We start from the raw sequence: 13,927 nt of genomic DNA on the forward strand, positions 1-13,927 counted from the left end.
GCACCGTTTACAATAGCCAGTACACAGAAGCAACCTAGAAGTCCATCAGCAGAAGAATGGATAAGAAAGCTGTGGTACATATACACAATGGAGTATTACTCAGCTTTTAAAAAGAATGCATTTGAGTCAGTTCTAATGAGGCGGATGAAACCAGAGACTATTATACACAGCAATGTAAGTCAGAAAGAAAAGCAGCAATACAGTACATTAATGCAAATATATGGAATTTAGAAAGATGATTATGACGATCCTATATGCAAGACAGTAAATGAGACATGCATATGAAGAACAGACTTTTGGACTCTGTGGGAGAAGGTGAGGGTGGGATGACTTGAGAGAATAGTATTGAAACATGTATATTACCATGTGTGAAATAGATGACCAAAGTTCAATGCATGAAACAGCACACTCAAAGCCAGTGCACTGGGACAACCCAGAGGGATGGAGTGAAGAGGGATGTGGGAGGGGGGGTTGGGATTGGGGGGGGACACGTACACGGTGGCAGATTCATGTCAATGTGTGGCAAAAACTACCCACAATATTGTAAAGTAATTAGCCTCCAACTATAATAAATAAATTAATTTTTTTAAAAAAGACTGTAATCCAGGCTATGGTCCCCCCCAAAATCCCCAAATAAAATTCAATTTCACAGCTCTCCAGATGTGTGGCTTTTGTTTTAAGTCTACACATCCAAACAAAAGGGTTCAGAGTAGAGAAATGTAACATCAAAGTCTTTGGAGAGGCTGGGGTGAGGCTGTGCTTGGATATTGTCTTGAAATATGAGTATGATTTATTTGGACATATAAATAAAACTCATATGCCAGGCTGAGGGACCAAGATCAAGACCCAGGGTCAACAAAGACAGGGCATGAATGAGGAATGCACCAAAATTCAGGCTCCATGGTCTGGTGTTGTGTACAAAACATGGCTTACATGGCAACAGGATCTTTTCAGTGAGGACTGAACTGGGAAATCTAGGCTATTTTGTTACCTTACTTCAGGGAATTACAAACTAGTTTAGGTTAGCTTGTGCAAAAGCCATATGTGTGTGTGTGTGCTTAGTCGCTCAGTCGTGTCTGACTCTACCACCCACAAGAGGCTTCACTTTCCATGGGATTTTTCAAGAATACTGGAGCAGGTTGCCATTTCCTACTCCAGGGGATATTGGCAACCCAGGGATGTAATCATTATTTGTTGAATTTTTTTTCTTCATAATTACTGAGACTGGAAGTCTGGCTCTGTAAGTATGCTTGTTCTGTGGTACCAAGGGACTTCTGCTTAAGACAAATACACAGTTGCACTTCTAGGGCAGTTGAGAACTGAGTGCTTACCCCAAAGTCTTCCTCGGACCTGTCCCAGTGAGCATCTAGGGTCTTTGTCATCCTGTGTGCTTCTAGTTTGGCATTCCTGTCTTCTCAGTGAGGCTAACAGGTTCTCAGGAGTTCGTCATACCACCCATCCCTCAGAGTCATCTCTGCCCTAGCTGAGCAGGGGAGAACCAAGGACATCTTCTGTATCAGCAGTGAAGGTCAGAGACACACCAGGTGTATGAGATTCCTATTCCTGCTGTGACAAATTACCACACATGTAGTGGCTTAAAACAATGCAATTTATCATCTACAGTTCTAGAGATCAGAAATCCACAGTGAGTGTCACTGCTTCCCTGGTGGTTCACTGGTAAAAAATCTGCCTGCCAAGCAGATCCAGGTTCATCCCCCTGTTGGGGATGTCGGGAACATCCCCTGAAGAAGGAAATGGCAACCCACTCCAGTATTCTTGCTTGGGAAATCCCATGGACACAGAAGCCCAGTGGGCTACAGTCTATGGGGATTACAAAAGAATCAGACATGACTTAGCAATAAAACAACTCAACCCCACTAAAATCAAAGAGTTGGCAGGGCTGAGTTCCTTCTCAGCTGTCATTTCTCTGATTCTCTTCTGCCTTTCTCTTCCACTTAGAAAAATCTTTGTAATTATATTGTGCTTACCCAGATCATCTAGGATAATTTCACTTCAAAATCAGCTGATTAGCAACCTTAATTCATCTGCATTCTTAATTCCTTTTTGTCAGTAACCTAACACTTTCATAGGTTTTGAAGATTTGAATGTGGGCATCTCTGGGGAGCATTAGTCTATCTACAACACCAATTGACAGATTTTTTCACTGCTGAGTTATCAAATTCCACCATTAATCAATTTTTACTGGATAGGAATGCTAAACAAAGATTATTGGAAGTGTTCAATAAATCCACCCAAGCAGGGTTTCTGGAATACAGAATTAAATCTATGTAACTCGACATCCACCCAGAGTGGATCACTGAAAATGTCACCTTAGCTGCGCATTCACAAATTGTGGGATCTGAAAGTTAGCAAATTTATTTGGCAGCTCAAAAATATTAGACAAGTCTTTAAAATTAATCTATTTTTGCTTTAAAAATTGATAGCTGAGTTGTTGCCAGAGGTGTAGTAGGGGAAGGAGAGCAGAGAGTCTGAGAGCACGAGCCTGACTCTCACACTCGTTTTGAATCACACAAGCATTTCTGTTTTACTGGTGTGTGAAAACCTATAACGTGTTGCCATGACAATCTGCATGCGTTGCCATAACAACAACAACAACAAAAAAAAAGATTATATCTTTTAATGACCAAATGAGGAGAAAACAACACAGTGTGGAGCCCCATTTTTTAAGCTTTGTTGTCTGGACAAGGATCCATCAAAATTGGACCTGAGATTCATGATGCAATAGAATAAATAAGAGTTACCTTTATAAAGTCCTCAGACTTTTAAACTTGAAATTTTGAGGATGAAAAAAGTCCTATAAAAATTAAAAATGAATCTATTATGGAATAGAAAATAAAGTATTTATGAAGCAAATTTTCAAATAACCTTTAAATTAAAAGAGAGAGAGAGAGAGAGCTTAGACCATTTCTAAGATGGATGAAGATCCAGATATCTATCCTCTCCCCATTATCCCCTGTTCCCTCTCAACTTCATTCCATCCTACACAATTTTCTCTGCATAGCCTTTCGAGTCACTTCAGTGGAATATTAAAAACACTGGCTAAAGGCATGGGAATAGTAATAAGAATCAGAAGACTTGGGCTTAAAAACCAATTCTACCCAAATTATTCTATTTCCTTAGGTATGTGTCTCAGATATTTTCAAGTTATTTTTTATCAGTACAATAAGGGAGAGTGCAGAAATTAGCAACATGTGTTGATCCATCCATCACCAGGAAAAGCTTAGCAGTTGTTCCAAAGGACTCCATAGACTGAGATTCATAACACTAGCAAATTTGTCACAGTCTAGACATCTGACCTTCAGTTTTGTACCTTTGGAAACTTAATTTTCTCCACATGCAGAAAGGAAATTGTTCTCTCAGGGGACCAATTTCACATCAACCAGGCACATAAAACAGGCATAAAGCCAGAATCCTAATTTATTAATTTTCCATGAACCTAAGATACTTATAATTGTAAAGAGCAATATTGTTACCCATGGGAAGTCTGAATACCAAAAGTTCAATTTAATTTAAAATTGGAATCATAAATGCCACACAAACTAGCAAAATCTGCACCCTGCAATTTCTCTCCAGTGAGATCTTATTAAGAAGTCAAATGACAAGGAAAATAGGTGTATTGAATCAAATTGAACAGAATCTGTTTTTCTCAGTCTTTGAATTTTATTATTCCGTAATTTAAAAAAGAAAATAATTCAATTAAAACTACATTTGGAGTTACCTACTTCTTATTTTGGCAAGATATTAATTAAAAATGTAATTAACACTAAAAACTACTTTTTAAAAAGAGGAGGGGGAAGACATATAGTTTCACAGGAAAAAAAAAAAAAAAAACATTATTCCCAAGGAAAGGCAATGCCAACATTAAAATTTTAGTTTTGCCATTGACTGGTGAAAATTTTATCACAGTTTCATACTATTCCATAGGCCACAAGTAATAAATCACCAGATTAAGTATTTTAAATAGCTGTTGCATTCATCACTCAGTATAAGTAAGTTTCCAATGGGCTGGTAATACTTAGAATCAATTGGCTACAGCTTCCTTTAATTCCTTTCTACATGAGTGTAGACTTGACTTTGAAACCATAATACTTGGAGTCTATCTATTGGGTTTATTTTAGCTGTAAATATTTATCTTAATAATGTATCTTTTTTTGTGGTTCTGGATCTGAACAATTCCTACCTATCCTGAACACAGTCCCACTGCCATGGTTGAACATTCGTATCCTTCTAAAATTCATGTGCTGAAATCCTAACTCCTAAAGTGATGGTATCAGTTAGTGGGGCCTTAGGTAGATGATTAGGTCATAAGGGAAAAGCTGTTGTGTGTCAGTTGCTCAGTCATGTCTGACTGTTTGTGACCCCATGGACTGTAGCCCTCCAGGCTCCTCTGCCCATGGAGGTCGATTCCCGACCCAGGAATTGAACCCAGGTCTCCTGCATTGCAGGCAGATTCTTTACTGTCTGAGCCACCAGGGAAATCCTATTTTTAGTGTCATTATGAAAGAGATTCTAGAGAGTTCCTTTGTTTTTTCCACTATAGGGGACACAGTCAAAAATGGCCATTTATGGACCAGGAAGCAGGCTCTCACCAGACACCAAATCTGCTGATGCCTTGATCCCGGACTTTTCAGCCTCCAGATTGTGGAGAGATAGTGTTTAAGCACCCAGCCTATGGTATTGTTGTTCCAGGAACCTGTATAAGTTGACACTAATAAATTATATTCTGGATAAACACATTATTTCAGATTACAATCAAGTCTGGCTGGACCAGAATACATTACATTTGGTAAAGTTTGTTTATCTGATATAGTGTTCACTGAATATAGAATATGTCTCAGAGAGTAATCTATTTACAATCCCAAGTTATTTGTGAACATCTTTCTTTGGCACCTGGTTTAAGAGCCAAGAATATCTACCTTATACTTTTCCAACCTCATAGGTCTATTTTGAGAATAAAAGCAGATGATTTGTGTAGAGTAACTTTGCAAACCACAAATGACTATGCACACATTTGGGTTTATTATCATCATTTATAAGAAGGCCAGAGATACCAGTGATGTGCAACTCTTGGATTTAAATTAGGGACCTTATTAGACCAAATCTGATACTCTTCCAGTTATTATTTGAGTTCTACTTTCTAAGTCCTTCTATCCTGGTTCATATGATCCTTTTGAAGCCCCTTAATTGTCTTCTACATTAACTGATTTTGTGCCAATGGCCAGGGGACAGTCTATTGATATAGGAAAAGAAGACATGAGGAGTATCACCAACACAGGGAGAAAAGGACCTTACGCCGGGTTTCCCTGCTGGCTCAGCTGGTAGAGAATCCACCTGCAATGCGGGAGACCTGGGTTCTATCCCTGGGCTGGGAAGATCCCCTGGAGGAGGGAATGACTACCCACTCCAGCATTCTGGCCTGGAGAATTCCATGGACTATACAGAGTCACAAAGGTTCGGACATGACTGAGCGACTTTCACTTTCACTTTCCACCATAAACAGAGACTGGCTTTGGTACCACCCTTCCCAGAGCTTTCTACTTGAGAAATATGAGGAGAAATTGAAAACAGTCAAGAGAACTTCTATGACCACCAGCTGTAGCACCTGTTAATTTGGTACTGAAGTTACATATATATAAAGAGAGATGCATATGTATATGTCTCTGTTTTCCTGGATTGTATACTTTTACAGAACTAAAATAAATTTTATTTTCATCTTTTTTCAGTATCTAAAAAACAGCTTATAAGATATGGATCAGAATATTATCTATAGCCCTTGAAGGGAAATTAAACATCTCTGACTCTGCTTAATGACTAAACTATTATTTGGTCTTGTTTATTTTCCTTTGCTTCTGCATTCCTCACTTCTCTGATTAAATTTATTCTTCTATTATAGTTTTTATACAGGCAAAAGGCAGACAGAGGACATGGGGGGTAGGACCATAGGTCCCTGCTCTGTCAGTATTTTGTCTTCAATTTTTCATTTTGTCTTAAAATATTACAAAAAATATGTATTAGTGAAGCAGAAAAAGTGCAGTCCCATTAGTATCATTTCTCTAGGCCCTTGGGTGAAGTTGGAAACCACCAAGGTACTCTTGGATATTTTTTGTAGGATATCCCCTCCCCATTAACAGAGCCTTTGGGATGTTTCTGAAATTCAGCAGAAGGTGAATTCGCCAGGCTCAATGCAAACAATAGTGTAGCTGAGAAAAAGGCTGTGAGCTTCTAGAATAAAGGTTGTAGTCCAGATCAGGTGAGGAATAAACACTGGGAAAGTAGCATCCATCTCTTTCATGGTCCAGGGAATTTCCTCATGAAGGGGATGGAGACCACAGGCGACAGAGGTGGCATGGGGTCGATGTTTGCTTGGGACAGAGCTTTGTCTCCAGCTCTTGCTCATTTTTTTATATCCTTGGTCTTCTCTCCTCTTTGCAAGTTTCCTCAGATTAGATATAATCAAAGTTTCCAGTGCCTTCATTTATAGCGCCTGCCCTCCTTTTATTTTGGAAAAAGACACAGAGAAAGATGTAACACTTCTTATTGCTGGGTGGCCCTCCTTGCTTTTCTGTTGCTGTGTTGGATACTAATTGGTGTGCCCCTTCATATCTCACTATAGGGCCAGAGTGAGGTAAACACACCACTGACCACTTGGGTTACCATTTCCTTCATAAGGGTTGAAAAAAAAAAAAAAATGTCCTTATCTAGGTTCTTTATCTTCTTGTGTTTGCATAGATAAAGATAAGCAATCCTATTTAGTGCCTTACCTATTCTCAACAGGAAAGATCCCTAAGTATTTGGTAAAGATTTTCTCATTAAGAGGAAAAAGCCTCAGCTTCATAACCTAGTCCTATTATATTCTAGCTATGTGATCTTGAGCAAGAAATTTATTTTTTATCAAGCCCTGGAAATTCATTAATACAATTGAGATAATAATACAACTGTCACAAGATTGTTGTAAGGAATAAATGAGGTCATTTTGTATAGCATTTTGCATATTATCTGACAAACAGTAAGGGCTCTATAAATAATGATCTTCATACTACTGAACCAAAGACAGGAATGTGAGGCACAAATGAGTGAAGAGACTATTGAAAACAATTATATACAGATAGTCCCCAACTTACAACTGTTTGACTTTTTTTTTTTACTTTCTGGTGATGCAAAAGCCATATGCATTCAGTACAAACCTTATTTCTAATTTTGAATTTTGATCTTTCCCTGGATTCACTATGTGTGGTAGGATATTCTCTCATGATGCTAGACAGCAGCCATGAGCCCAAGCTCCCAGTCAACCATAGGATCATGAAGATAAACAGCTGATACACCTACGACCATTCTGCACACAAACAACCATTCTTGTTTCTCACCTGCAATACAGTATTCTGTAAATTACTTGACCTATTCAACACTGTTTAAAAGTAAGTTTTATATTAGATGATTTTGCCCAACTGTAGGCTACTGTAAGTTTTCTGAGCATGTTTGAAATATACTAGGCTAAGGTATGATTTTTGGTAGGTCAGTTGTACTAAATGCATTTTTTACTTAAATTTTCAACATATAAGCTCATTAGAATGTAATCTGAAGTTAAAGAATATATGTACATGATATTTCGAAGGTTTCAAAAAGTTTGGGGAGGAGACTTTCCCATTAGGAATCACTTCTAAGAATTCTCAGGAGGGCATTTTATGAAGCTGAACTTATTTTCTATCAGACTGAATCAGGAGATATTCTAATTGGAATTTTAATAGTATGGTGCTTAAGCGAGAGGTACAAAGGGTTAAGATAAAATTATGAGTAATCCAGGCACTGAGTATGATAGATTCCATGAAACCCACCCTTCCCCTATATAACATTTCATATCTAATCAGTGCCTTCTGAAAACTTCTGTGTAGCCATTTGTGGACAAAAGTAGATATCGCTGATATAGATCAAATAGTAAAGAGGTTACATGAGACCAAGTATATAATAATATATAGGAAAAAGAGAATTGTCTGAGAGGTATTTAAGTGAACTCTGGGACTTTAACTAGTACAAGCTCAAGTAAAGGTCGAAGAGGTAAGGTCAACATTTGGGCTCTGGAAAAAAGACAATTATACCTTTAAAGTTATGGTAGAAGAAAATTATGTACACCATGGTGCTTAGTTCTGGAAGGTACCATGAATGTTCTATATTCCAGAGGCTTTCAAACTTTTATCAATGGAATTTTCTCAGAAATACAATATATAAAGTAGACAAAAGGGAAGTTTTCATTATACTTAATAAAAAGCCTTAGAATAAATTCGCTAGAGTCTCAGGACTCCTGGAATCATGCTTGGAAAACCACTGGCTCAGTCTAATAATATGACCTGATAAAGTGACTGTTTTATCACATTAATAGGCTTCCCAGGTGCTGCTAGCGGTAAAGAACAGGCCTGCCATTGTTGGAGGCATAGAGATGTGGGTTCGATCCCAGGGTTGGGAAGATCCCCTAGAGGAGGAAACGGCAACCCACTCCAGTCTTCTTGCCTGGAGAATCCTATGGACAGAGGACCCCGGCGGGATGCAGTCCATAGGGTCACAGAGTTGACACGACTGAAGCAACATAGCACAGCACAACACGGCACCACAAAAACAATCACACTATTGGCAGGTAGTGAAACATATACATGTAATCTACAATGCTAGTCATAAAGCTTTTCACTTTCCTTTCACAGTTGAGCTAATTTTAGTTGCCTGAGAACCCACAGGCATGAGGAAATCATGGGATAAAGAAGAGAACATCCTTGCTAGCACACGTATTCCCTTCTTATGCGGTAAAGGAGGAAAAATAAAAACTTTATTTTTTATTCAGTCTGTTAATACTAAAAAGGATAAGATCCTATCAAGTTCTTATTCAGTATTTAAAATCACATTTTTCTATTTATTCCCTCGCTTCAAAGCCTTGGTGTCACACATAGTTTCAGTTCAGTGTAGTCACTCCGATGTGTTCTATTCTTTGTGACCCCATGGACTGAAGCACGCCAGGCCTCTCTGTCCATCACCAACTCCCGAAGTTTACTCAAACTCATGCCCATTGAGTCAGTGTGCCATTCAACCATCTCCTCCTTTGTTGTCCCCTTCTCCTTCTACTTTCGATCTTTCCCATCATCAGGGTCTTTTCAAATGAGTCAGCTCTTTGCATCAGGTGGCCAAAATATTGGAGTTTCAGCTTCAACATCAGACCTTCCAAAAGATATTCAGGACTAATCTTCTTTAGGATGGACAGTTTGGATCTCCTTGCAGTCCAAGGGACTCTCAAGAGTCTTCTCCAAAACCACAGTTCTAAAGCATCAATTCTTCGGTGTTCAACTTTCTTTATAGCCCAACTCTTCACATCCATCATGACTACTGGAAAAGCCATAGCTTTGACTAGATGAACCTTTGTTGGCAAAGTAATGTTTCTGCTTTTTAAAAAGCAGTCTAGGTTGGTCATAACTTTTCTTCCAAGGAGCAAACGTCTTTTAATTTCATGGCTGCAGTTACCATCTGCAGTGATTTTGGAGCCCCAAAAAATGAAGTCTGACACTGTTTCCCCATCTATTTGCCATGAAGTGATAGGACCAGATGCCACAATCTTAGTTTTCTGAATATTGACTTTTAAGCCAACATTTTCACTCTCCTGTTTCATTTTCATCAAGAGGCTCTTTAGTTCTTCTCCACTTTCTGCCATAAGGGTGGTGTCATTTGAATATCTGAAATTATTGATATTTCTTCTGGCAATCTTGATTCCAGCTTGTGCTTCTTCCAGCCCAGCATTTCTCATGATGTACTCTGCATATAAGTTCAATAAACAGAGTGACAATATACAGCCTTGATGTACTCCTCTCCCAGTTTGGTACCAGCCTGTTGTTCCATGTCCACTTCTAACTGTTGCTTACTGACCTGCATAGATTTCTCAGGAGGCAGGTCAGGTGCTCTGGTCTTCCCATCTCTTGAAGAATTTTCCACAGTTTGTTGTGATTCACACAGTCAAAACCTTTGGCATAATCAATAAAGCAGAAGTAGATGTTTTTCTGGAACTCTCTTCCTTTTTCGATGATCCAACAGATGTTGGCAATTTGATCTCTAGTTCCTCTGCCTTTTCTAAACCCAGTTTGAACATCAGGAAGTTCACAGTTCATGTATTGCTGAAGCCTGGCTTGGAGAATTTTGAGCATTACTTTACTAGCCTGTGAGATGAGTGCAATTGTGCGGTAGTTTGAGCATTCTTTGGCATTGCCTTTCTTTGGGACTGGAATGAAAACTGACCTTTTCCAGTCCTGTGGCCACTGCTGAGTTTTCCAAACTTGCTGGCATATTGAGTGCAGCACTTTCACAGCATCATCTTTCAGGATTTGAAATAGCTAAACTGGAATTCCATCACCTCCACTAGCTTTGTTCATAGTGATGCTTCCTAAGGCCCACTTGACTTCACATTTCAGGATGTCTGATTCTAGTTGAGTGATGACACCATCATGAATATCTGGATCATGAAGATCTTTTTTGTACAATTCTTCTGTGTACTCTTGCCACCTCTTCTTAATATCTTCTGTTTCTTTAGGTCCATACCATTTCAGTCCTTTATTGTACCCATCTTTGCATGAAAATTTCCCTTGGTATCTCTAATTTTCTTGAAGAGCTCTCTAGTCTTTCCCATTCTATTCTTTTCCTCTATTTCTTTGCACTGATTGCTGAGGAAGACTTTCTTATCTCTCCTTGCTATTTTTGGAACTCTGAATTCAAATGGGTATATCTTTCCTTTTCTCCTTTGCCTTTCACTTCTCTTCTTTTCAAAGCTATTTGTAAGCCCTCCTCAGACAACCATTTTGTCTTTTTTGCATTTCTTTTTCTTGGGGATGGTCTTGATTGCTGCCTCCTGTACAATGTCACACACCTCCATCCATAGTTCTTCAGGCATCTATTAGGTCTAATCCCTTGAATCTATTTCTCGCTTTCACTGTATAATCATAAGGGATTTGGCTTAGATCATACCTGAATGGTCTAGTGGTTTTCCCTACTTTCTTCAATTTAAGTCTGAATTTGGCGATAAGGAGTTCATGATCTGAGCCACAGTCAGCTCCTGGTCTCTTTTTGCTGGCTCTATAGAGCTTCTCCATCTTTGGCTGCAAAGAATACAATCAATCTGATTTCGGTATTGACCATCTGGTGATGTCCATGTGTAGAGTCTTCTTTTGTGTTGTTGGAAGAGAGTGTTTGCTATGACCAGTGCATTCTCTTGGCAAAACTCTGTTAGCCTTTGCCCTGCTTCATTTTGTACTCCAAGGTCAAATTTGCCTGTTACTCCAGGTATCTCTTGACTTCCTACTTTTGCATTCCAGTCCCCTATAATGAAAAGGACATCTTCTTTGGGCATTAGTTCTAAAAGGTCTTGTAGGTTTTCATAAAACCATTCAGCTTCAGCTTCTTCAGCATTACTGGTCGGAGCATAGACTTGGATTACTGTAATATTGAATGGATTGCCTTGGGAATGAACAGAGATCATTCTGTAATTTTTGAGATTGCATTTTGGACTATTTTGTTGATGGCTGCTTCATTTCTTCTAAGGGATTCCTGCCCACAGTAGTAGATATAATGGTCCTCTGAGTTAAATTCACCCATTCCAGTCCATTTTAGTTTGCTGCTTCCTAAAATGTTGATGTTCACTCTTGCTGTCTCCTGTTTGACCAGTTCCAATTTGCCTTGATTTATGGCCCTAACATTCCAGGTTCCTATGCAATATTGCTCTTTACAACATCAGACTTTGCTTCTATCACCAGTCACATCCACAACTGGGTGTTGTTTTTGCTTTGGCTCCATCCCTTCATTCTTTCTGGATTTATTTCTCCACTAATCTCCAGTAGCTGGAGAAGGCAATGGCACCCCACTCCAGTACTCTTGCCTGGAAAATCACGTGAACGGAGGAGCCTGGTGGGCTGCAGTCCATGGGGTCGCTAAGAGTCGGACACGACTGAGCGACTTCACTTTTCACTTTAATGCATTGCAGAAGGAAATGGCAACCCACTCCAGTGTTCTTGCTTGGAGAATCCCAGGGACAGCGGAGCCTGGTGGGCTGCCGTCTGTGGGGTCGCACAGAGTCGGACACGACTGAAGTGACTTAGCAGCAGCAGCAGCAGCAATCTCCAGTAGCATGCTGGACACCTGCCAACCTGGGGAGTTCATCTTTCACTGTCCTATCTCACAAAAAGTTTAGCAGGAAATAAAGTAGAAAAGGTAGGAAAAGTGCAATGGCAAAGGCAATCTTCCTTCCTTTTAGTAGGAAGAGATTCTCCACATAAGGAAAGCAAAATAACAAGACTATACTATTTTGAGGGTTTCTCTGGTGCTCAGTGGTAAGTAATGTGCTTGCGAATACAGGGGAAGTGGGTTCAATTCCTAGGTTGAGAAGATCCTCTGGAGAAGGAACTGGCAACCCACCCCAGTTTTCTTGCCTGGAGAATCCCATGGACAGAGGAGCCAGGTGGGTTACAGTCCATGGGGTCAAAGAGTCAGGCATGACTTAGTGACTGAATAACAACAACATGCTATTCTGAAGCTATGAGGAGGGGCTTAGGTAGTACAAGAAAATAAAACAGACAAAATGATGACATATTTTGACATACCCATCCACAGCATTCAGCATGAGCTGAAAAGACACATGTAAGAATTCCAGAGAAAAATTTCGCATATTGAGCCAGAAAGAATTCCACATCATCAACCCTTCCAGCCATTCTTTTTAAATCACAAGAACATGGTTTGTCCTGTGCAATACTTTTTTCAGAGCCGTTTTTACTTCTTTATTCCTCAAGGTGTAGATTAAAGGGTTCAGCATTGGTCCCACCAGATTCATCAGAATTTGCACCACGGTTCCTAGCATGGGGTTAGGTGTGGGCTGCAGGTAGACGGTAATGATGGGTCCATAGGCACAGAGGATGGCGATGAGGTGGGCACTGCAGGTGGAGAAGGCCCGGCGACGGCCCTCAGCTGATGGAATCCGCAAGATGGAGATGATGATCCGAGTATAAGACACAAGGATTAGGAGAAAGCAGACTAGAGATACTAGGCCAACGTTAGTGAAACTCACCCTCTGGGCCAAGGATGTATCAGCACAGGCCAAGGGTAAGAGTGCTGGAATATCACAAAAGAAGTGAGCCACTTCATTGGGACCACAGTACGGCAGGGTGAAGGTAAGCAAAGTCAGGACGCTGGAATGGACACATCCTAGCAGCCATGTCCCCACAGCCAAGGCCACGCAGACTCTAGGGCTCATGATGACTGCGTACCGCAGAGGGTGACAGATGGCAGTGAAGCGGTCATAGGCCATCACGGTGTACAAGAAACAGTCGATGCTGCCGAGGAAATGGAAGAAGAAGAGCTGGGAGACACAGTCCTTGTAGGAAATGCGTGGGCTCAGGCCCATGAGGTAGAGCAGCATTTTAGGACAGGTCACAGAGGAGAAACTCATATCAAACACAGACAAATTCCCCAGGAAAAAATACATGGGTGTGTGAAGGCTATTGGAAGAAAGAACAGTTACAAGGATCGACATGTTTCCCAGCAGGGTGCAGGCATAGAAGGGCAAGAACAGGACAAAGAGTAGAGTCTCCAGCCCCTCCGTGTGCGGGATTCCCAACAGGATGAACTCAGTCACCTCAGAGCAGTTCTTCATCTCCGTGAATGTCAGTCCTGTGGAAGGAAACGGAAGCAGAGAATGTAGAAGAATGTCCTGATTTGATGTCAGCAGACAATGTACTGGAGAAATGAAATATGTGAGGGAAATTACAGGGTTTTGATTCAAAGTTAAGGAAATACTATATCTAAGCCAAATTACAGAGCATTTAACCTGGAATGCAGCTACCATAGCAAAACGTCATAGTTTTTATACCAAATATTTTTATCATACTGATTCTAAATG

The 13,927-nt window shown here is 40.1% G+C and overlaps 1 protein-coding gene across 1 annotated transcript; it reads right to left on the reverse strand.

Annotated features, from left to right (window-relative positions):
• Positions 1-12,748: 12,748 nt before the first annotated feature.
• LOC113886041 (putative olfactory receptor 10D3) lies at positions 12,749-13,681 on the reverse strand. Its single transcript, XM_027531979.1, has one exon. The coding sequence runs from the start codon at positions 13,679-13,681 to the stop codon at positions 12,749-12,751; it is 933 nt and encodes a 310-aa protein (XP_027387780.1).
• Between the last annotated feature and the right edge of the window lie 246 nt (positions 13,682-13,927).

The sequence above is a fragment of the Bos indicus x Bos taurus genome, chromosome 29 (assembly GCF_003369695.1).
Source record: "Bos indicus x Bos taurus breed Angus x Brahman F1 hybrid chromosome 29, Bos_hybrid_MaternalHap_v2.0, whole genome shotgun sequence".
Taxonomy (NCBI): Eukaryota; Metazoa; Chordata; class Mammalia; order Artiodactyla; family Bovidae; genus Bos; species Bos indicus x Bos taurus.